The sequence below is a fragment of the Nicotiana tabacum genome, chromosome 9 (genome assembly GCF_000715075.1).
Source record: "Nicotiana tabacum cultivar K326 chromosome 9, ASM71507v2, whole genome shotgun sequence".
Taxonomy (NCBI): Eukaryota; Viridiplantae; Streptophyta; class Magnoliopsida; order Solanales; family Solanaceae; genus Nicotiana; species Nicotiana tabacum.
The window spans coordinates 5,969,604-5,992,467 of record NC_134088.1 but is presented as its reverse complement, the minus strand read 5'-3'; the positions used below and the strand labels follow the sequence as shown (position 1 = coordinate 5,992,467).

The following is a 22,864-nucleotide window of genomic DNA, read 5'->3' as shown; positions in this document are numbered from 1 at the left end:
AAGGTTCCTATTTAAATGAGAACCAAAACAAGAAAACTAAAATGATACATTGTATAAATTGATGAAAAGAATAAATTTTAATTTTGATCTTAACATAAATTTCATATTCGAACTCTTTTAATATAATCTAAATATAATCATATATTCTTGACACTAAAATGATACATAGTATTAATTGATGAAAAAAGTAAATTTTAATTTTGATCTTAACATAAATTTTATATTCGAACTCTTTTAATATAATCTATCAAGAAATCTAAGTACAATCATATATATTTTTTATTTTCATAGAAAAATAATTTTCTGATGCATAAGGGCTAAGGCTAACATCTGGGATGCATAATTATGCATTTGGACAAAGAAAGAAAGCTCCGACTAAAAGTAAAAAGAATTTATAGATTAATCATAATTTTGTTAGTTAATTATTCAACTTTTGCAATAATAATTTATCTTTTCTAGTATATTGAAAATAAGTTTTTTATATTATTTTTTATTGATTAAAGAAATCGAATATTTTGCATTTTTCTCATGAGGAAATAAACGTTTTGTGTAAGTTAAATGACTATGTTTCTGTCATTTTAGAATGAACTTTAGAATATATGTATTGTAAAAAAGAAATCTCTAAAATATGCAAGGGTTACGTGCTCTTACTGTAACTAAAAAGTAAGTTCAACTGTAAATTTGAAGTAGTAAAATTATAAAACTAGAATATATTTTAAGGTTAATAATGGTTTAGGGCTTATATGGGATAGAGTTTCTTCCTTTATTAAGATAGTTAAATAGGATAAATACTCATCATTTCATAAATTTACAACAACAACAACAAAAAATTAACCTTTATTTTATAATTGAACACAATTTTAATATGATGTTCATGTCATTTTTAAAAGTTGTTATTCATTAAGACGGGGTACACGCGCAAAGCGCGTACCCTAAGACTAGTATATATATAGAACTTAGGTATAACCAAAAAATGAAGCCCTCATAAATGTGGGACCTAAAGCGGTTGCTTTACCTACTTTATGGACGGGTCACCTCTACTACCAAAGATTTTTTCATACTCAGGACTCGCACCCACAATCTCTAGATAAGGAAGAAGTAGCCCCATTCACTGTCCCATCCATTCATGTGTTTGATAGTATGAAAGTTCATTATGTTGGATGCTGATCGTAAAGCCCAATTAGGCTTCTGACGATATTAGGAATAAAATAACTTGTTAGAATTGTGTGATAATAAATATTAAATGGAATGTAATTTATTGAACGACTAAATATTTTTCATTATCTTATTATAAAGCTAGCCAGTTATAATGAGATAATTCACCTCATTTTAGCTTCAAAATACCATCAATTTAGTCCCAATCATATCAACAAAAAAAAAAAAAAAAATCTATTATAATTCCCACATAGTCTGAGGAAGATAATGTTTACGCAAACCTTACTCCTAAGTTGTGAAGGTAAAAAGACTGTTTCCAATAAACATTACAAGAAATGAGCTTATTAGTGGCGACAAAAGTCGCAACAGAAAGTCACAATGTCGCCACAAAAGATCTTTAGTAGCGACTCTATTGTCATTGAGTATACTAAGTGGCTGATACTTATCCGTACGAACATAAATAGTCGCCACTAAAGATCTCTTTTTAGCGGCGACTTTGTCGCCACAAATGGTATAGTAAGATCTCTCCAAAAATTGGCTTTGAGAAATAATTGCCACTGAACATTACAATTGGTGGCGACTAAGGTCGCCAGTATAGGCATTTAGTGGCAACTCTAGCCGCCACAGAAAATTATTAATTTAGCGGCAATATTAGTCGTCACAGAAAATCTCACTTTTGTCTCAACGTGCGTCGCCACTGATGCTATTCGGTTTTGATGGCAGCTAAGAATCGCCACAAAAAAATACTTGTGTCAGCAAAAGGTCGCCACAAATAAGCTTCTTTAAAAATTTAATCACTAGAAAAGCAGTTTTTTAACTAAAATTAATACACAATTTTTTCATATATTTATGCTAACCGCCAAACAATAATACAACCCATTAATATTATGAAATCTGAACAGTAGAATCTTTTCATTGCTAAAAGATCAACGCAACATAAAAGTAGTCGATACATTATCATTGTGCGTACAAACAGCAAAACACATAAATAGTCTTCATATACGCCAATGTATTCTATCATATGCAAAAATAATAGTCAGCAAACTAGTCCAATATCTTCAAAGTACTCCAACATCTTCAAAAACTCCTTGAACAACTTCATTTCCCCATTGTTGAATATTTCTTCCTTGCTATTAAGAAAAATAAAGACACACATTATCAATATATGCGACATGTAAAAGGAATGCAAACTCTAAGTCAAGTGCTAGAAGAGAGGTCGGATACTCACTTGACAGAATATAGTTCAAGGTTCATGCATAGGGACTAATAGAAAACTAAATAACTAACAACTAATTAATTGCAGTTTCTCATTATTAATGAAAAAAATAGAAAATAAAAAGATTGATTGCATTTTCTCATTACTACCAACATCGATATTGAAATAAAATATAAGGACTAAACATTTACATTTTTTCATTACTACTAACATTGATATTAAAATAAAATATAAGGACTAAACATTTGAAAGTATGTAGAGAAGAAAATTATGTTGTCTTAGTTTATTGGAATCTCTTCGACTCAGAGAGAAACTAATTGGTACATAGCACATCATCTACAAACTTATAGTTGTATGGAAGAAGCAACAAGATAAGACTGATAAATCTGCTATACACCTCATGAAGAAAATACTCAGAATGCTAGGAACTTATAGTACCTTTTGATAAAATCCTAGCAAGGAAACTTAATCTCTATAACATAATTTCAAGTTCATTCCTCGTCTTGTCTTCCCTAAACAACTAAAGAATTTGACTTCTATGAATGTCAAAAATATTATTGGCCACTCATATCCATGTATGGAAATTGAACTCCACCATATTCTGCTTGCAATTGATAATCTAGAGGTCTTTTTACAAAAAAAGTAGATAATAATAGGACCTAATGTCAGCACACTTCGACAAATCTAACTCGATGCATTATAACAACAATAAATCAAAACAGGGAAAGGATCAAATATCCTATACTTTTAGATTGCCAAAACTATGGGGAGAAAGGCATAAGATGCTTAGCATTAAAGTGAACATGGAGAATAAAGGTCCATATTATTTCACTGTAAAAATCCAAACACCCAAAAATACATGTTTACCTGTTGCATTCTTATTATTATCGCATCCACCTTCACTAGGATCATTTTGTCAAATTGTATATCCATGAGTGAGCGCTCCTCTTCTAGTTTCCTTTGCAACTTAGAAGCCACTTGTTCTTCTAATTTTCTTTCCAAATCAGCAGTCATTTGCTCACGTTCTTCTTGCAATTTTCTATCCATTTCTGCTTGCATTTGTTGGCGCATACTTTTCATGGCAGAAGACATACTTGCCTCTAAGTCTACTTGTTGCACACGACTCTTTTTCGGAGGCCTCTTTTCGTATCCTTTTCCACGAACATAGCCAGTTCGTTCACCAAGTACAGTGGTTAAAATCTCATCTGCACTCATTGGATGCTCATTTTCTTCAGATTGTTGTTGAGCCACAATTTCTTGGAGTAGGCCCTCTAATTATGGATAACAGTTTATACTATAAAATAGGAAGCACATTACAAGAAATAAAATATTGATGTCAAGAAATTACATAAATTGTTGTGACTGTGGACCAGTGGCGAAGCTAGAAATGTTTCCAAGGGTGTTCAAATTTGAAAGAATTAAAAAAAAAACTTCGGGCGTTCAATATAGGTTTTATATATCTAAAATTGATATTTTATTTATATACACAGTGTAATTTTTTATAATTTTTCGGCGAAGGGTGGTCAGTTGACCACCCTTTGCTAAAGGTGGTTTCGCCCATGCTGTGGACCGACCACACCAATACTCCTTGGTCATTTTTTCGAGTGTGTTGGAGTTCCCAAACTCGATCTGGGGCTGCCTTTGTTCTATTATCAGGATTTCTCTATGATTTATAACAATACATGAAAATAGTATATATTTATAACCTCATAATAACATCAACGAATTAGAAATAATTATATAGTGGTTGGGATAAATGCATTTGTACCGTCGATTCCTCCACTTCGGCAAATGACTTTGAGCCACATGAGTGTTTAGTTGTTTGTTTCCCCCTGTTTAGTTTGTTCCTCTCACTCATAGCCTGCAATTAAATAAATACATTAAGAGCCAACATTTAAATAGTAATTTATTATGCATTTTTATTATCAAGTTACCTTGAATGCTGGACTTCCAAAATGTTCTACCAAAAACACCCAGTCTTCAGGTGTAACATCATTTGGCCTATGAGACAATCTCTCTTCATCAGTATCATAGAGGGAGTAGTCAGCATACAGTCGAGTCTTCCATGCTCTAAAAAGCGTTTGCATAGTATCGACCACAAGAGCTTGCAACACATGTTGTCGCATACCACTAGCTTCAAATTTATCCTAAGAAAAATATGTAAAGCTATTAAAAGTAAATATAACGTGTGACACAAAAGTCGATTTGACATTAAAAGTAAATTGTTACCTTAACCTTCAACCACATTGCTTCTCCATGTTTTGCAATTATTGCCTGCCAATTACCATCTCTAAAAGAGATAGTGCTTCGCATAATCAAGCCACAATAGTTAACAATATCCCTAGACCCAGGACCCACGGCTCTCATAATGTCATCTGGAATGACAATAGGAATTTTACTTCCGTGCTTCGTTTTCATGTCCACTTGTAACGATTTATATTTTCCTATGCCTTTCTTAGATTTGTTGCACGAAGCTGTGACCCAAACGATCCACATGAACCGTTGTTAATAATTCACTGTTGTCATTATTATTTTCCTAAATAGAATCACTTTAAGCATTTAAAAAAGCAAACAGTAAGATATATCTATTTCAGTATATCTATTCCAAGAAGTTTTGCTCAATAAATGTGGATGAATATTCAAAGGCTAGTTTCCAGGAAGCCAAACAGTTACCAACATGTTGAGTAGGTAATTGCCAACATGTATTATTTTCAAAGCTTCATATTGCTCCCCAAAATACCAACTAAAATCATAATTCGACTTCAATAGAGAACTAACCTGGCCACTATTTTCAATCTCCGGAGTTGGAAGTGCAGTTTCAACAAAAATCTGTGATGAGTGTGACTCAATCGGAAGTCCATGACAAGAGTTACTTGATCTAGTTCCTATTGAAGCTTGTGTTTGCGACTGAAATGCTTGTGGTAGTGACTGTTCCTGAGATACTTGTGACAGTATTTGTCTCTGAGATACTTGTGGCTGCGATTGTGTCCGAAATCCTCCAATATTGCCACATCCGCGGCCCTTTCCATCCCTTCCACCTCTACCTCGTCCAATTCCTGTCATTTAATTTCCTGCAACATCATATAAGAAGTATGAATAAAGATTCATATTTTAGCATAACCTATGCATAGTCCAAACAGAAAAAATATATCAAAGAATAATATAATTATTCTCTTATAAAGAGAATCAAAACCAGCAAGATATAACAATCCAAACAGAAAAGAATAATAGAATTATTCTCTTGCAAAGACTCTTGCAAAGAGAATCAAACCACTTAATAAGTTTTAAATATTACACATAAGACTCACTTTAAATGTCTAAATAAGAACCACTGTTTATCTAAATCCCACAAAAAGAGCAACCAAAAGTGATATAAGAAAAATCCATGGAAAGACATAAGAAATCTATTTTTTAGTCACTCCACATCACTGCCCTCTATGTCAATGTCATCTTCTTCACTTTCTTCACCCTCGGACAAATCTATATCATTGTCATTAATAAAATCATCTTCCGCATTATGCACACTTTTCTGAGCTTGTTCAGTTGCATGATTATGAGTAATGCTTTGTGGCTCAACATCACCCCTATGTAAAGATACCACAGTATCATTTTCTTGATCATCGGTACGCAACATATTAAATTCAACTTCATCTTGTTGATAAGCTTCTTCATTCATTAATGCTTCATCATCAATCTCTATACCACTATCATCCTTTTCAGGCATATTAAAAAGATCGCGAGGATTTGTCTTTACAACAACAAGTCATTCTTTGTGAATCATGTCATTCAAGTAGAAGACTTGTTCAGATTGAGATGCCAACATAAATGGTTCATTTGTACTCAAGACACAACGAGTGTTCACACTTGTGAAATCATATTTGTCAATCTTATACCCTTTTCCTAAATGAGCCACATTCCACCAGTGACACTTGAAGAGGTAAACTTTCCTATTTCCCGGATAAGACAACTCGTAAATGTCCTCCAACACACCACAATATTCCTTTTTAGAGTCTGAATCATCTCCTCTCACAAGAACTCCACTGTTCTGCGTTTTTCTTCTTGACTCAAGATCTTTTGTCTGAAACCTAAATTCGTTCACCATCAATGTGGAATATCGATGCACCAGTGGTCCTGGACCAACTGCTAAGCTTATAAGCTCATCACTTGCATGTCCTTGAGCAGATAGTTAAATGATCTACAAAGATAAACAACACCATCATAACTAATAATATCATGGGATAGTTACGCTTATATTTAAAGTGATTTGATTAGACACCTACACGTGCACAAAACCAATCAAGAAAGTCATTGTTATGGCTTTCATCTCTCATTGAACTTTGTCTTTCAATCTCTCTTTTGTGCTCCCTGTATTTAAATAATAAATTTAGATAAAACAATGTAATTGAACTCTTTATTTGTAAACTCTCTTGGAACTAATTAAAAACTTACTCCATAAATGACCAAACTTCTTCACAATTTTGAAGCACATACATGCATACTTGTTTGAACTCATCAGTGAGATAATGTAATGGCATCTGAACCACCTTTTGGTCGCCCACAATTTTTAAAGATAGACATCTCACCATTTGATATAGATTCATCATCATTCCTAGTTGGTCTATTGAATTTAGTTGAGATATTTTTTAAGTATTGTGAGCAAAATGTGAGGCTTTCATCTGCCAAATAACCTTCTGCAATAGAACCTTCAGGACGAGCTAAATTGCGAACATATGACTTAAGTATCCGTAAGTACCTGTATGCAAATGACTTGTTTATATAATGTATCATTCAAAAAGTATAGCATTGAAATATATAGAATACATTGCCTCTCAAAAGGATACATCCACCGATATTGAACAGGTCCACCAAGCTTTGCCTCTCTTGCCAAGTGAATTGGCAAATGAATCATGACATCAAAGAATGTCGGAGGAAAAATAATTTGAAGTTTGCATAATGTGACAGCAATTTCAGCTTCTAGGATATCAAGATCTTCAATTGTCAGGCTCTTTGAACAAAGATTCTTGAAAAATTTGCCCAACTCTATAATTGGTTCAGACACCTCCTTGGGTAGCAAACCACGTATTGCTACTAGAAAAATATCTTACAATAATACATGGTGATCATGGCATTTCAATCCATGTATTTTTTTATCATATATGTTGACACACTTTGAAATGTTTGATGAAAAGGCATCAAGAACCCTTAAATTAGCTAAGAAGCTGCATGCATACCTTTAACTTTTCTTGCGGGGACAATGCATAACATGCTGCCGGTAACAAAACATTGTTCCCATCCTCAATTGGATGTAACCCTTGCCTGATACCAAGGTCAACCAAATCATATCTACTTTTCAACGTGTCCTTTGTCTTCCCAACCATATTCATTACAGTTGATATAATGTTATCGGATACATTTCTTTCTATATACATCACATCAAGGTTATGTCGTAATATAAGAGTCTCCCAAATAAGGCAACTGAAAAAATATACTTTTCTTCCTCCAATTATAAGCATTGTTGGATACATCACGCTTCCATTTTTGACCTTTGCCATAAGTCACATTACCCAAGCCTTGTAATTGCGAAAGTGCTTCATCACCTGATAAAGAACTAGGTGCAACTCCCATTTCCACTTTTCTATCAAATAACCTCTTATTTTTGCGCCGCGGATGGTTCATTGGAAGGAAGCGACGATGACCCATATAACACAACTTACTACGTAAGGAATTCGAGTGTGTATCTTTATGGAAACATGGGCATGCAAGCTTACCTTTGATTGACCATCCAGAGAGGTTTCCATATGCATGAAAGTCATTGATTGTCCACATGACAGTTGCACGCATCATAAAATTAGATTGTGAATATGCATCATAAGTCTCCACTCCATCCCATAATTCTTTCAATTCTTCAATCATTGGTTGCAAGTATACATCTATATCATTGCCTGGACACTTAAGGCCAGGAATAAGCAGTGTCATCATGAAATATGAATTCTTCATGCAATCCCATGGCGGCAAATTATACGGAACGAGTACGACTGGCCAAATACTATGATTGGTACTCATGTTCCCATAAGGTTGGAACCCATCACTTGCTAAACCTAATCGAACATTTCTTAGTTCTGCTGGAAAAGTGGGATGCTGATAGTCAAAGGATTTCCATGCCATGGAGTCCGACGGATGTCTCAAGACACCGTCATCAATACATTCCTCTTTGTGCCATCTCATCTTTTTTTATGTCTCTTTTGCCATGTACAATCTCTGTAGTCTTGGTTTGAAAATGCCGCAAGACTTTATGAGCTACTTTCTTGCCTCCATTTTCTTTTGAATTCCATCTTGGCTTACTACACTTAGGACATGATTCGGCATTGGCATACTCACGCCAATATAAGATACAATCGTTCTCACATGCATCAATTTTGTTATACCCCAGGCCTAAGTCTCGAAGTACTTTCTTCGCTTCATAGAAAGAATTTGGTACAAATGATCCTTCTGGAAGAACTTCTTTAAAGAAGCTCAACAATGCATCGACAGATTTATTGCTCCAATGATTAAGACACTTTAAGTGAAGTAGTCTAACTACAAAAGACAACTTCGACACTTTCTTACATCCAGGATAAATCTCTGTTTCAGCATCTTCCAATAACTTATAGAACTTTCTTGCATGCCCGTTTGGCTCTTCATTGTCCCTTGGAAGACTATTCATATCCTCCATGTTTGTATACACAAAAGCATCATGAATCATTTCAGGAATATTATCCTCTTCAAAATTTTCATCGTTTACTTCATCGTTGTTTGCAGCATTAGAATTTTCAACTCTCACTAATACTTCTCCATGCAAGTCCCATACCTTGTAACTCTCCCAAAATCCCTTACCCAACAAGTCTCTTCTTACTTGGATTCTTGCCTTGAACACGGTATTTCTACATCCTTTACAAGGACAACGAATCATGGTACTCACATTTGGTTGACTGTATGCCCAACCAAGAAAGTTGTCTATCCCTTCAATATACCTTATGTCCCATCTATTCTTAATATTTAACCAACTTTTATCCATTTTTATTTTCTACAATAAAAAAATCCAACCAATTAATAAGTAAAAAGTGTAATGTGATCAATAATCAGAACAAACAAAGTAATATAGGCATGTCTTGAACTATATAATTCTGGCCGAGTACAAATACTAGCAAAAATACATCCAGTAACAAAGAATTTCAGTTCTCATATATGACTATGCAAAGACTCTCAACCCACATCTCGTATAAGGAATAGTAATTGCTACTATTAATTAGGTAGTTGCTTTACAAAATAAAATAATTTCAATAGTTACATACAAAAAAATAAAAGATACTACCTATTAAAAAGTTTAGACAGAAATCTAATTACACAAAACTACTTTTATTAGCTTAATTTTAACTTATTAATAATATTCAAAATTCAATGATAAAAAATAAATAAAAAATCTACACAACCTAGCAGTAGCAAAAACATAGAAATCAAATAAAGAAAAAAGGAAAACAAGGTAAACATAGAAGTGAGATAAGCAATATAAACTTTTGCCTCATAGCTTCAGCCGTAGAAGCTTTTGTCACCGGAAAAGTCGAAACATTCAACTTTGAACACAGCCAAACTGGGTAATAAATTCGGACTCAAATACCCAAGATTAACCATTCATATATATAGAGATAGATCAAAAAATAAACAGAGAAAAAAATATTAATAAACCCACAAAATATCACAAAATTTTAGGAAATAGAAAGAGAAACTAACCCAATTTGGTGAGCAAGTAGAATGAGAAAAAGGCCTAGGACATTGGTTCTTCGACGGAAATGAAAATCTTGGAAGAAATCGTTGTTAACTTCTTGAATTTTGGGTATACTTATGGTTACTTTTGAGTGAAAGGGAGGACCTTTGAGTCTTTAAAACGTAGGGAGGATGTACTTTTTGTTCATTTTACTTTTTGTCCGGAGTCTTTTCCTTTTTTTAATAAAATAAATGTATTAGTGGAGACTAAGTTGCCACAATAAACCTTTTAGAGGCGACAAAATATAAATCGCCACAAAAACTTTTGGAGCCAAATTTTTCTTAAGCGGGAATTTTTTTATGCCTTTTTGTGGCACATATTTGTTGCGACCTATGTAAAGTCGCTACTAAAAACGTATATTTTTACAACAAATAAGTTGTCACAAATGTATATATTTTCTGTGGCGACTTTGAAGAGTCGCCTCCAAATCCTTATTTTTGTGGCAATAAATTTAGTCGCCACCAAATACTGTCATAAATGTAAAATCTAAAGCGATTGCTTTACCTGCTTTATGGACGGGTCATCTCTACTACTAAAATTTTGTTCATACTAAGGACTCACACCCACAATCTCTAAATAAGGAAGAAGTAGCCTCATTCACTGTCCCATCCATACTCACACCCACAATCTCTAAATAAGGAAGAAGTAGCCTCATTCACTGTCCCATCCATTCATGTGTTTGATAGAATGAAAGTTCATTATGTTGGATGCTGATCGTAAAGCCCAATTCGGCTTCTGACGATATTAGGAATAAAATAACTTGTTAGAATTGTGTGATAATAAATATTAAATGGAATGTAATTTATTGAACGACTAAATATTTTTCATTATCTTAGTATAAAGCTAGCCAGTTATAATGAGATAATTCACCTCATTTTAGCTTCAAAATACCATCAATTTAATCCCAATCATATCAACAACAACAACCAAAAAAAATCTATTATAATTCCGAAGATCACAAATTAAACTACTAACGTATTGGCAACAAACACTAAGAATAACTTCCAAATACAAAATATAAACTTTCTTTATACATACTAACATATCAGAAACAGTAAGAACAACTTCAAACACAAGATACAAGCATTATTTACACACCAAAAAACAACAAACATAAAACTCAAAAAGCTGAAAACATGACAGAATTAACACTAAATTCACACACAACCAGCAACAAACTAAAAGCTGAAATATTTCACTCTATACCATCTAATCAACTTCTTCAATCTTAGGTTCAGTACCAGTAGTACCACTAGCTCCACCTCTTGTACCACCACCCGGCATTTGATCATCATCCATAGAAACACCACCACCTGCACCACCACCGCCGCCGCCACCTTGATACATTCTTGCAATTATAGGATTACAAATCCTTTCAAGTTCCTTCAACTTATCTTCAAGTTCATCAACTTCAGCTAATTGATTCTTATCCAACCATTCTATAGTTTCTTGAACACCTTTCTCAATCTTCTCTTTATCCTCAGAACTCAATTTACTTGCAATTTTCTCATCTTTAATTGTATTCCTCATATTATAAGCATAATTCTCAAGTCCATTCTTAGCTTCAACTTTCTTTTTCACTTCTTCATCTTCAGCTTTATACCTCTCAGCATCTCTCACCATTCTATCAATCTCATCTTTACTCAATCTTCCTTTATCATTTGTGATTGTAATCTTGTTCTTTACACCAGCAGTTTTATCCTCAGCAGTCACATTTAAGATCCCATTCGCGTCGATATCGAATGTAACATTGATCTGAGGAACCCCTCTTGGTGCTGGTGGAATACCAGAAAGTTCAAATTTTCCTAAAAGATTGTTGTCTCTTGTTCTTGCTCTTTCTCCTTCGTATACTTGGATTAGTACACCAGGTTGATTATCTGAATAAGTTGAAAAAATCTGTTCTTTTTTAGTTGGAATTGTTGTATTTCTTGGTATTAAAACAGTCATTACTCCACCTGCTGTTTCAAGTCCAAGACTTAATGGTGTAACATCAAGTAAAAGCAAATCTTGAACTTTTTCATCACCTTCACCAGTCAAGATTGCAGCTTGAACTGCTGCACCATATGCTACAGCTTCATCTGGATTTATACTTTTACATAATTCTTTACCATTAAAAAAATCTTGTAAAAGTTGTTGTACTTTTGGTATTCTTGTTGATCCGCCAACTAAAACAACTTCATGTATTTGAGATTTATCAATTTTACCATCTCTTAAACATTTCTCAACTGGTTCCATACATTTCATGAACAAATCCATGCACAACTCCTCAAACCTAGCTCTTGTTATTGTTGCATAAAAATCAATTCCTTCAAATAAAGAATCAACTTCTATAGTAGTTTGAGTTGTTGATGATAATGTCCTTTTTGCCCTTTCACAACCAGTTCTTAATCTTCTTAAAGCTCTAGCATTTCCACTTAAATCCTTTTTATTTTTTCTCTTAAATTCAGTTACAAAATGATTTACTAACCTATTATCAAAATCTTCACCACCTAAATGTGTATCACCAGCTGTAGCTTTAACCTCAAAAATTCCTTCTTCAATAGTTAAAACTGATACATCAAAAGTTCCACCACCTAAATCAAAAACAAGAACATGTTGTTCACCAATTCTTGAACTTTTTTTATCTAAACCATAAGCTATAGCAGCAGCAGTTGGTTCATTAATAATTCTCAAAATATTCATTCCACTTATAGCTCCAGCATCTTTAGTTGCTTGTCTTTGAGAATCATTAAAATAAGCAGGTACAGTAACTACAGAATTTTTCACTTGAAACCCTAAAAAATTCTCAGCTGTTTCTTTCATTTTATTCAATACCATTGATGAAATCTCCTCAGCTGAAAACTGTTTTTTCTCACCTTTGTAACTTACTTCTATCATTGGTTTTTCACCTGGTCCTGATAAAACTTTGAAAGGCCACAATTTCATATCACTTTGAACAGAAGGGTCAGTAAATCTACGACCGATTAAACGTTTAGCATCAAAAACTGTGTTGTGTGGATTCATAGCTACTTGATTCTTGGCTGCGTCACCAATTAAACGTTCAGTATCAGTAAAAGCAACATAAGATGGTGTTGTTCTGTTGCCTTGATCGTTTGGTATGATTTCAACTCTGTCATTTAACCATACACCAACACAACTATATGTTGTGCCGAGGTCTATTCCTATTGCTTTTCCTTCTTTGGTCGCCATTTTTGTAGAGGTAAAATTTCAAGATTCTTTGTTGGGGTTGTTGGAAATAGTCTGGAATGTATAATTTTGAGTTTGTTTGAGTACTATATATAAGGGTTGAGGAAAAATGGAGATGACTCTAGACGGTCGTACCAAAATAACTAAAACTTTTATAAGGAGATAAGTCACTAAATTTTACGTGTTTATCTAAATATAATAACATGAAAGTTATTAAATTATTTTATTTTATAGTATATAAAGTCATTAAAAGAAAATATACAAGATATTTTTTATAATACTTGAGTGTAACCGGTGAAGTTAGTGTTCACATGTTCGAGTCATAGAAATAGTCTTTTATAGAAATGTAGATTAACGTTTCGTATAATAGGTCATTGTGCTCCGACCTTTTCTTGAATCCCGCACATAGTATGTGCAGTGACGGAATTAGAATTTTCGTTAAGGGATATTAAAATATATAAAAATAAAAATACCAATAAATTAAGGGAAATCAATATATATATATATATATATATATATATATATATATATATATATATATATATATATATGTATATAAAATTTATATTTTAACTTATTTAGACAGTGTATTTTTTTTCACAAAAGGGTATCATTTGATACCCCTTCCTATAAGGTGACTCCGTCACTAACAGGAGCTTAATGCATCGAGCCGCTCTTTGCTTGAATATAATTGAATGAAGGGGTCCCTCGACGTAATTGATAAAGTACAGAAGATCGCGAGATCGATTTATAGAATTAATCTCTTGCGTAAATATAGGGTACAACTCTTCTTCGGACCCAACACGTAACAGAAGCTTAGTGAATCGGGAAAGAGTGGGGAGTTTTATGTATGTACAGAAAAGCCCTTGGTGATATTATATTATGGGGTGGGAAATGAGGGGTATTTTGGGAATTACAGATTAGGTGGAGCGGTGGTGGTTATCTAAAATTTAGGCGGCGGTGAAATGGTGAGCTCAGGCGGAGTGAGTTGTCAAAAAATTGATGAGTTGTTTGAGATGTGGAAGTTACACGTAGCTTTTGTTAGACTTGCAAATACAAGTACTATGTTGTGAAGTAAAGTATTTGGTTCTTGTTTCTTTTGACAAGAGCTGAAGTAAAGTCTGGAATGTATACAAGTAGCTGATGTGGGTAGCTACAATTGGGCTAGTTTGGGGCTAAGAGATAAATAAATATATTAACCCAATTGTTATTCTTCCCATCACTTAAATTAAAAATAGCCGGGAAAAATATAATATATACATAATTTATGTATTTATGTATATAACTATATATAATAAATGTATAATCTATGTATATAGCTAAAATAATTAAACAATAAATATGACCGACTATCTATATAAAGATCCCTAAGATAAATAGTCCAAGTGGAACTTGGGTTTGAATGTAATAAGCCCAATGCGGATGTGATTTGGATCTTACGTAGTGGGAAAAAAAAATCAGAACTAACCAGATTTACAATTAGTAATTGAAAAATAATCATAGTTTTAAAAGCAATTGAAATTTAATTACTTTTTTATGTAAAGATAAAGTATGAACAATAATACCCTGAAAAGATTTCAGCATAATATGCTGGAGTTTGAAGTTTTTTACATACGAGATTCCAGCATAATGTGTTGGAGTTCCAACATAATATACTGAAGTTTGTATGCTAAAAATGGCGTGTAGTAGCCACTAATTAACGAAGTATTTAATTTTTATCCACTAATTATAATGCTCAGCAAAAATAGCCACTACTAATAGAAAAAAGACAGTTTTACCCTTTCTTCAATTATATTCTCAAACCCTTGTTTTATTCATTCAGAAGAGGGAAAATTTGAGAGCGAATATTTCAGGGCTTTCGTGTGTTCTCAGCATCTGTATCATCCTCGCATGCAAACGAGCTGTAGTTAATCTTTCTCCTTCTTCATCTTCTCTGTCATCTTCTCTGCATCGAACGATTGAACTGGTAATTTTTTTTTCTTTTATGCATTTTTATTTTTGTATATGTGTAATCGCGATCAATGTTGTGTCAAATATGTGTGAAATTTCAAAAATGATCATTATAAGTTGATAAGGTGTCAGAGAAGTAACGTATTTTTGTGATGTTGTTATTCTGAACTTTTTGGTATTGAAATGTGAAATGTATTTGTGGTTTAATCAATATATTTGATTATGTAAGGACATTTCTTAAAAATAGTCGCAGGAATTCTTAAGCTAACTGTGTTTATAAATTTTTAGTTAACTGTGTTCATAAAAGATAAGGACCAAATGACATTAACTTTTGAACTTGGAACTCAAAGTTAAGGACTGGGTGTCCTTAACTTTTGAACTTGAAAATTGAAGTTAAGGACCAAGTGTCCTTAACTTTGGAACTTGAAAGTTGAAGTTCAGGAACAAGTGTCCTTAACTTTTCAATTTGAAACTATAAGTTAAGGACTGTCTGTTCTTACTTTTTTAACTTGTAACTCTAAGTTAAGGACCAAGTGTCCTTAACTTTTGAACTTGAAGCTATAAGTTAAGGACTGCATATTCTTACCTCTTTAACTTGTAACTCTAAGTTAAGGACCAAATGTCCTTAACTTTTGAACTTGTAAGTCAAAGTTCAGGACTAAGTGTCCTTAACTTTTGAACATGGAATTCAAAGTTAAGGACCATGTGTCCATTAGTTTTGAACTTGAAACTTGAAGTTCAGGACCAAGTGTCCTTAACTTTTTAACATGAAACTATAAGTTAAGGACTGCATGTCCTTAACTTTTTAACTTGAAACTTGAAGTTAAGGACCAAATGTCCTTAACTTTTGAATTCCAAATTTGAAGTTCAGGACCTATTGTCCTTAACTTTTCAACTTGAAATTTTAAGTTAAGGACTGTTTGTCCTTAACTTTTTTACTTGAAACTTGAAGTTAAGGACCAAGTCCCTCCAATTAACTGTAAGTCCTAATCTTTATTGTTTTTCCCTTCTTTTGTAGTGTGATAATGGAAGGAGATCGTGTGTTCGAGTTTGATGTTTGACGTAATTTTATGATCTATTGGAAAGGATATTTACAGTATAAGGAAACAATCAAAAGCTTTTTGTCAAACAGGCAGTGGAAGAAGTTGAGGGAAGGTATTTTCAGAAACTTTTTCCGATTACAAAATGTGAAGTTCCGTGGTAAACTTATTCACTGTGTATTGCTTTCAGAAATTGTAAATAATGACTCTGATTCGATGACATTCAAGGTTTTTAACCGTGAAATTAAGTTTACACGTGACACATTTCATATAATTACTGGTTTGAAGTGTTATTCCTCATCGGACATCAAAGGTTTACATGAAAAAGAGAATAGGCTTTTGAAAGTCGACTTCCCTGGAAAGGATAAAGTTGAGTTGGGTGATTTGTTTAATTTTATTACTAGTCACCCACATGGTACAGCTGCATCATTTGTAGGCAGCGATGATGATGTTGTGAAGTTGGCAACAATTTATTTTGTTGAATCTATTTTGATGGGCAAGCGGAAGAATAGGAATGTGTCCGAGCAGATAATGAAAATTGTAGACGATGATGAACTCTGCTCTTCTTTCAACTGGGGCTCTCTTTCTTATGAAACTTTATTAAAATCATTGAAGAGTTGTTTGAAGCCGAATGAGAATGAGAAAGAGAAAGACAAAGATAAAGACAAGGATAGCTACACTATACTTGGCTTTCCTTTTGCCTTTTGTGTTTGGATTATGGAAGTAATTCCTATTTTCCAGGAAAAACAATTTGTGAACTTCCAAGAATTTGGTTATCCTTGAATGTTGTGTTGTTCGGAAATGAAATTTCCACAGTATGATTCTCTGTGTAAAAAATACTTCCATAATGAAAATGTAAGTTAATCTAATTACTAGCTATTTTTTTTGTTTATTTGTTTTAGTTCTAAAAACTTATGTTTATTTTTTGTTATATTATAGTTGTATAAGTTGATCGAGGTGTCACCATTTATTCCTGTTCAAGAAGATGCAGGGCCTATTAGTGTTGGAAGAGCCAATTTCTCAAGATCAAAGCTCAATTCCTTCTTCCACACAATTTGATGAAGCCATGCTTAAAAAAATTGTTAAAGTAGGTTTTCTCCCTTTGAATAGCATTAGTTTTTTATTTGATTATTTTTTGCGTACGAGACTTTTTTGTTTTTATATTTTTTGATTCAGAGATTATCAGAGAGTTTTACATACTCAGATATTATCAGAGAATTTTAAGAAGGATCTGCAAGCTGAAGTTACTAGAATAAATCAGAAAATAGTTGTATCAGAAAAAAAGATTGAGAATGAAATCATGGTAATATCATTAATTTCAGTTAAGGACCAAGTCCCTCCAAATTGAAAAGTTAAGGACACTTGGTCCTGCATTTCAAGTTTCAAGTTCAAAAATTCAGGACACTTGGTCCTAAACTTCAAGTTGTAAGTTCAAAAGTTAAGGACACTTGGTCCTAAACTTCAAGTATTAAGTCCAAAAGTTAAGGACAGACAGTCCTTAACTTACAGTTTTAAGTTCAAATTGGATGTGGTAATATCATTAATTCGTGGTACAGAGCCTACTGTTACAATTAACAAAGATGCAGGTGGTGATGAACGTGGTGAAATGGATGTGCATGCAGAAGTTCAGTATGAAAGTGATTTTAGAGATGCACATCTAGATGATGAAACTGAGAACGTCACTGATATTGGGAAAGGTTAGATATAGATTTTAAATTTTTTTCATTGAAATTTATATTCAATAACGTAATACATATAAACTTTTTTGTGATTACAAATATTTGTATAATCTATTGATGGAGTGGAAGTTCAAGATGTAAGAGAATGTCAAGACCAGGAAAATTCAAAAGAGACAGGAGTAATAGAAAAAATTTGTAAATGTGGATTGCAATCTCAGGAGGAATTAGAAAGTCCATTGGGAACAAGTGTCAGTGAGATTGTATGCAAATGCTTAGAAGGAACATATGATCTGTCTATACATATAAAGAGAAATTTGGAGTTCAAACTTGTGTCAATCAAGGTTAGATAAAATTTTCATTATATTGAATGTTAGTTTTAGTGAATTATTAGAATGGGTATTAATTGCAAATGTTACAGAATCTTTTGAAGCTGCAAGGGAAGAAGCTGGAGTGAAGTATCAAGAGAAAAGTGGAGTACAATCTCAAGACGTAGAAAATACCGAAGGAACAAGCAGAAGTGAGATTGTTTCCAAATGCATAGATGGAACATGTGATCTCTCTACACCTCCCTCTCTTACGTACAATATTGGAACCCAAGAAAATGCTAGTGAAGATAGTGATTTAATTGGGATGATCTTGACTATTGCAAACGGTTAGACAGTATTTTTTTAATTTTATACATGTTTGTTTTAATCAAAGATTAGTAACAAGTACTAATTGTGTTAACTCTTGTAAATATTTTACAGAATCTTGTGAACTTGCAACTGAAGAACATGGAGAACAATTGCAAGATAAAGAAAATGTGCAGTTGGAAGATAAAGAAAATGATGCAAGCAATATGTTAGCTGAATTATCTGTTGAAAAAACACAAGAAGCCAGTGTGAACAAGACATGTATTGATTGTGTCCTAAATATTATATTCATAATTGAAATTTTGTCTCTTCATTTGACGACTTGCAGTAAACTAATATATATATATATATATATATATATATATATATATATATATATATATATATATATATAGCGTTTTGTCTGCAGAGGAAAACAATGATGAAGCTCTTAACCAATATACGAGGAAAAGAAAGAGAGATAGTTTTGGTTATGATGGTCCATCATTTTCTATTCTTACTCTTACTCCTCCAAGTACACAAATGAGCATTGATGGGGGTTTGTCTATGGAGGTTGAAGGAAATGTTTAAGAAGAGCTTGGTTGAGGTAAAAGGAACATGAAGCTTAGTTGGCAGTTGAAATCTTCTTTTGATTAAGAAAGAAAAACAGGAACATCGATGGCAGACAATCAAAATACTCCCAAGAGTTCAGGATGGATAAAATCAACATATACTTGTAGGTGTATTTTTCATTATGCCATGGATGATGCAAAATTATTGAAGAAATTCATTGTGTGGTTAGGCAAGGAGAAAAGGAGAGGTTGCAAAAAAGAGTAAGTCCCTTAATGTATTTCAGTATTGATATTGAAATTGCTAAAGTTTAGTGTCCTTAACTTCTGTGATTGTAAATCTAAGTTTAGGACCAAGTGTCCTTAACTTTTGAATTTAAAAATGTCACGACCCTGGTTCGCCCTCCGTGAACCATCGTGACGGCACCTAGTCTCTACGACTAGGTAAGCCAAAATTGCGGAAGATAACCAAAACTTGCGGAAGTAAATAATTTAAAAACAGAAATAAGGCAATAACAATGTTTAAATGTGCCGCTCGACATACACCATATATAAATCTCAATACCAATATCCAAATACAAGACCCGGAAACCCATGAATCACAAGCTAAGAAAAGGAAATACTACATAGCTCTAACTCCAGAATTTGTCTAATAAGAACAGAAAATACAGAAGGGCTAAAATACTAAAAGCAGGAATAGAAAGCGACTTCTCGGTCTGCGGACGCGGCAAGTGTACCTCGAAGTCTCTAAGCAGTCGCCTCCCTCAAGGATGATAAGCCTTAGTAGAAGTACCTGTATCTGTACATGAAAAACATGCGCAGAAGAGTACACCACAGCTGAGTATCGCTAAGCAGTCGCCTCCCTCAAGGATGGTAGGCTTGAGTAGAAGTACCTGGATCTACACTTGAAAAACATGCTCAAAATAGGCATGAGTACACCACAGCGGTACTCAGTAAATGTCAAGCCTAACCTCGATTGGGTAGTGACGAGGAAGGTCAAGGCCCTACTGAGATTAAATAAATATAGAGAATATGAGACATGACAGTATAAGATAAGCAGTAATGTTGAAAAATCTACAGTAAGAATCTACACATGGTAATAAGGAGTACAATAACGGAAACAGAAATAATGGCAAATACCAGGAAATACCACTCATAACAGGGATGATAACCGGGGATCTGTCAGTATCCTGAAGATCTCTTAGTACCCTCAATATATGCCAGGGATCTCTTGGTATCCCGAGGATCTCTCGGTATCCTCGCTTGACTCTTCGCGAAGGCAAAATTCCATCAACCCCCCACTGACTCTTCGCGAACGCGAGGGTCCACTCGCGAACGCGAAGGGTAAAATCCCTCTGCAATAGCTAAACAAAAACCTGCAACTTTTTAATAACTTGAAATGATCCGTTGAGCATCTGAAACACACCCGAGGCCCCCGGGCCTCAACCAACCCTGCCAACCAATCCTAAAATATCATTCAAACTTGTACCAATCTACAAAACACTTCAAACAACATCAGAATAACCAAAACACATCCGATTCAAGCCTAAGTTTCAAAAATCTTCTGAATTCCGCTTTTGATCAAAAACCCAACCAAACCACCTCCGAATGACCTGAAATTTTGCACACACATCTCAATGACATAACAGAACTACTGCAACTCTCGGAATTCCATTCTGACTCTTGGATCAAAATCTTACTATCGAACCGGAAACTTCCAAAATTCAATTTTCGGCATTTCAAGCCTAAATTAGCTACGGACCTCCAAAATACAATCCAAGCACGCTTCTAACCCCAAAATCACCCAACGGAGCTAACGGAACCATCAGATTTCCATTGTGAGGCCGTCTTCACACTATTTCGACTAAGGTCAACTTTCTAACGCTTAAGCTCTCACTTAGGGACTAAGTATCCCAAAACTCTCCGAAACTTAAAACTGAACATCCCGACAAATCAAAATAGCAGAAATAAACTTGGGGAAAGCAGTTAATAGGGGATCGAGGCGTTAATTCTTAAGACGACTGCCTGGATCGTCATAGAAAATCAAAGTTAAGGAGCAAGTGTCCTTAACTTTTCAACTTGGAAATCAATGTTCAGGACTAAGTGTCCTGAACTTTTGAACTTGTATGTCAAAGTTTAGGACCATGTGTCCTTAACTTTTGAACATGTAATTCAAAGTTAAGGAATGCATGTACTTAACTTTTGAACCTGCAAGTCAAACTTAAGGACTCATGTCCTTAACTTTTGAACTTGATACTCAAAGTTAAGGACAGATAGTCCTTAAGTTTTGAACTTTGAACTCAAAGTTAAGGACAAAGTGTCATTGTCACGACCCCAACCCCGGTCGTGATGGCACCCAACACACTGCTAGGCAAGCTTGACCAACTAACAACCTCAATCCGTTTTCTTATAAAAGTCATTATCAGCTAACACGGTTAAATTGCTAAATTACCCTAATAAGAGTTTAAGACAACGAGTTAAATATGCGGAAATTGAGATGATAATACCACTACATAGCCTATACAGATCTGGTGTCAGAAGTCTCGAGCCTCTAGTACAAATTTAACAGCCTAATACATAATCAGTCTAGGAAATGCGGATAAAACGAAAGGATAGAAGGGAGATATCCGGGTTGTGAATGCCGTGCAGCTACCTCGATGCTTCCGGATATGAACTGATCGATGGAAAATCCTCACCCAGCCTCTGGAACACCTGGATCTGCACGCAGGGTGCAAGGAGTAATATGAGTACTCTGACCCAGTGAGTAATAAGAATAAATAATGACTAAGAATAATAAATCACGGAAAACACAGAGTAATCAATAATGCGACAGTTTAAACAAGTAATATAAAAGCAATAAACTATTGGAAACGAAATATGGTAATGCTATAACAAATAAGCAGTTAAGTGACAGACATATAAAGAATATAAACACATAGAACGATACCCTATAGTACCCACTGCGGCGTGTATTCCGATCCATATATTTCGTCGACGACGCTCACTGGGGGTGTGTAGACTCCGGGAGGGGCCCCTTACGGCCCAAGCCCAATATCAAGTCATCTCATGGCATCAAATCTAGGCCCTCGGCCTCATATCAATATCAATATAACACTGCAGCGGCGCGCAGCCCGATCCCATAGTATCCTCATATCTGGCCCTTAGCCGTACTCAGTCTAGAAATCATATAAGCCCCTCGGGCATTAGTAAAATAGTAGTTCTCAGCCTAAAACATCATTTAATATATCATTTTAGTTTCAAACCGAGTAAAAGTGGCTGACCCCTGGCAGCCTGACCTCTACCCCTATCTGGCTAGGCGGGTGGTGAAGTAACTGGAGCAGAAGTCGAGGGCTGACCTCTCTACTGAAATTGACCATCACGAAGTCGAGGACACTGCCTCCTTATATGTCCAAACTCTCCGCACTCATAACAACTACCCAGTGCTGGAGATGGGGACTGAAAGGAACCCCTCGCACTGGAGTGACGAGCAGATGCACTCGACGCAGAAGAACCCTGAGCTGATGAGGCACGAGATGAACTCTGAGCTGGGAGGGCGCTGAATGAAGGCTGGCCCTACTGAGACCCATGATGACCATGACCTGAAGATACCCCACGATACTCTGGACAGGCCGACTAGGCAGGCCTGAAAGAACGACC

General features: G+C 34.4%; 4 protein-coding genes across 11 annotated transcripts; 1 reads left to right on the top strand and 3 right to left on the bottom strand.

Annotated features, from left to right (window-relative positions):
* Positions 1 to 2,043: 2,043 nt before the first annotated feature.
* On the bottom strand, positions 2,044 to 10,297 carry LOC107804154 (uncharacterized). Of its 8 annotated transcripts, none has more exons than XM_075221405.1 (10): positions 10,139 to 10,272; positions 6,821 to 9,434; positions 6,652 to 6,736; positions 6,265 to 6,566; positions 5,150 to 5,442; positions 4,601 to 4,661; positions 4,306 to 4,518; positions 4,140 to 4,232; positions 3,239 to 3,665; positions 2,044 to 2,285 (listed from the first exon to the last, which is right to left on the bottom strand). In XM_075221405.1, the coding sequence occupies exon 2, from the start codon at positions 9,423 to 9,425 to the stop codon at positions 8,568 to 8,570; it is 858 nt and encodes a 285-aa protein (XP_075077506.1). In that variant the 5' UTR covers positions 9,426 to 9,434; positions 10,139 to 10,272; the 3' UTR covers positions 2,044 to 2,285; positions 3,239 to 3,665; positions 4,140 to 4,232; positions 4,306 to 4,518; positions 4,601 to 4,661; positions 5,150 to 5,442; positions 6,265 to 6,566; positions 6,652 to 6,736; positions 6,821 to 8,567. The 8 variants fall into 7 exon arrangements, with proteins under 8 accessions (XP_075077506.1, XP_075077510.1, XP_016483469.2 ...); XM_016627983.2 differs by having other exon boundaries at positions 3,239 to 4,232; XM_016627989.2 differs by lacking the exons at positions 6,265 to 6,566; positions 6,652 to 6,736; positions 6,821 to 9,434 and having other exon boundaries at positions 4,601 to 4,845; positions 10,139 to 10,297.
* Positions 6,135 to 8,536, bottom strand: LOC107804152 (uncharacterized). Its single transcript, XM_075220913.1, has 5 exons — positions 8,140 to 8,536; positions 7,603 to 7,790; positions 7,198 to 7,433; positions 6,648 to 6,736; positions 6,135 to 6,544 (listed from the first exon to the last, which is right to left on the bottom strand). Exons 1-5 carry the CDS (start codon positions 8,534 to 8,536, stop codon positions 6,135 to 6,137), a joined length of 1,320 nt encoding a protein of 439 aa, XP_075077014.1.
* Positions 10,298 to 11,181: 884 nt separating the features above from the next.
* LOC107804151 (heat shock 70 kDa protein-like) lies at positions 11,182 to 13,447 on the bottom strand. The gene has a single exon (XM_016627981.2). The coding sequence runs from the start codon at positions 13,359 to 13,361 to the stop codon at positions 11,382 to 11,384; it is 1,980 nt and encodes a 659-aa protein (XP_016483467.1). The 5' UTR covers positions 13,362 to 13,447; the 3' UTR covers positions 11,182 to 11,381.
* Positions 13,448 to 14,323: 876 nt separating this feature from the next.
* On the top strand, positions 14,324 to 17,131 carry LOC107823436 (uncharacterized). Its single transcript, XM_075220911.1, has 3 exons — positions 14,324 to 14,398; positions 15,181 to 15,324; positions 16,406 to 17,131. Exons 1-3 carry the CDS (start codon positions 14,324 to 14,326, stop codon positions 17,129 to 17,131), a joined length of 945 nt encoding a protein of 314 aa, XP_075077012.1.
* The last annotated feature ends 5,733 nt before the right edge of the window (positions 17,132 to 22,864 follow it).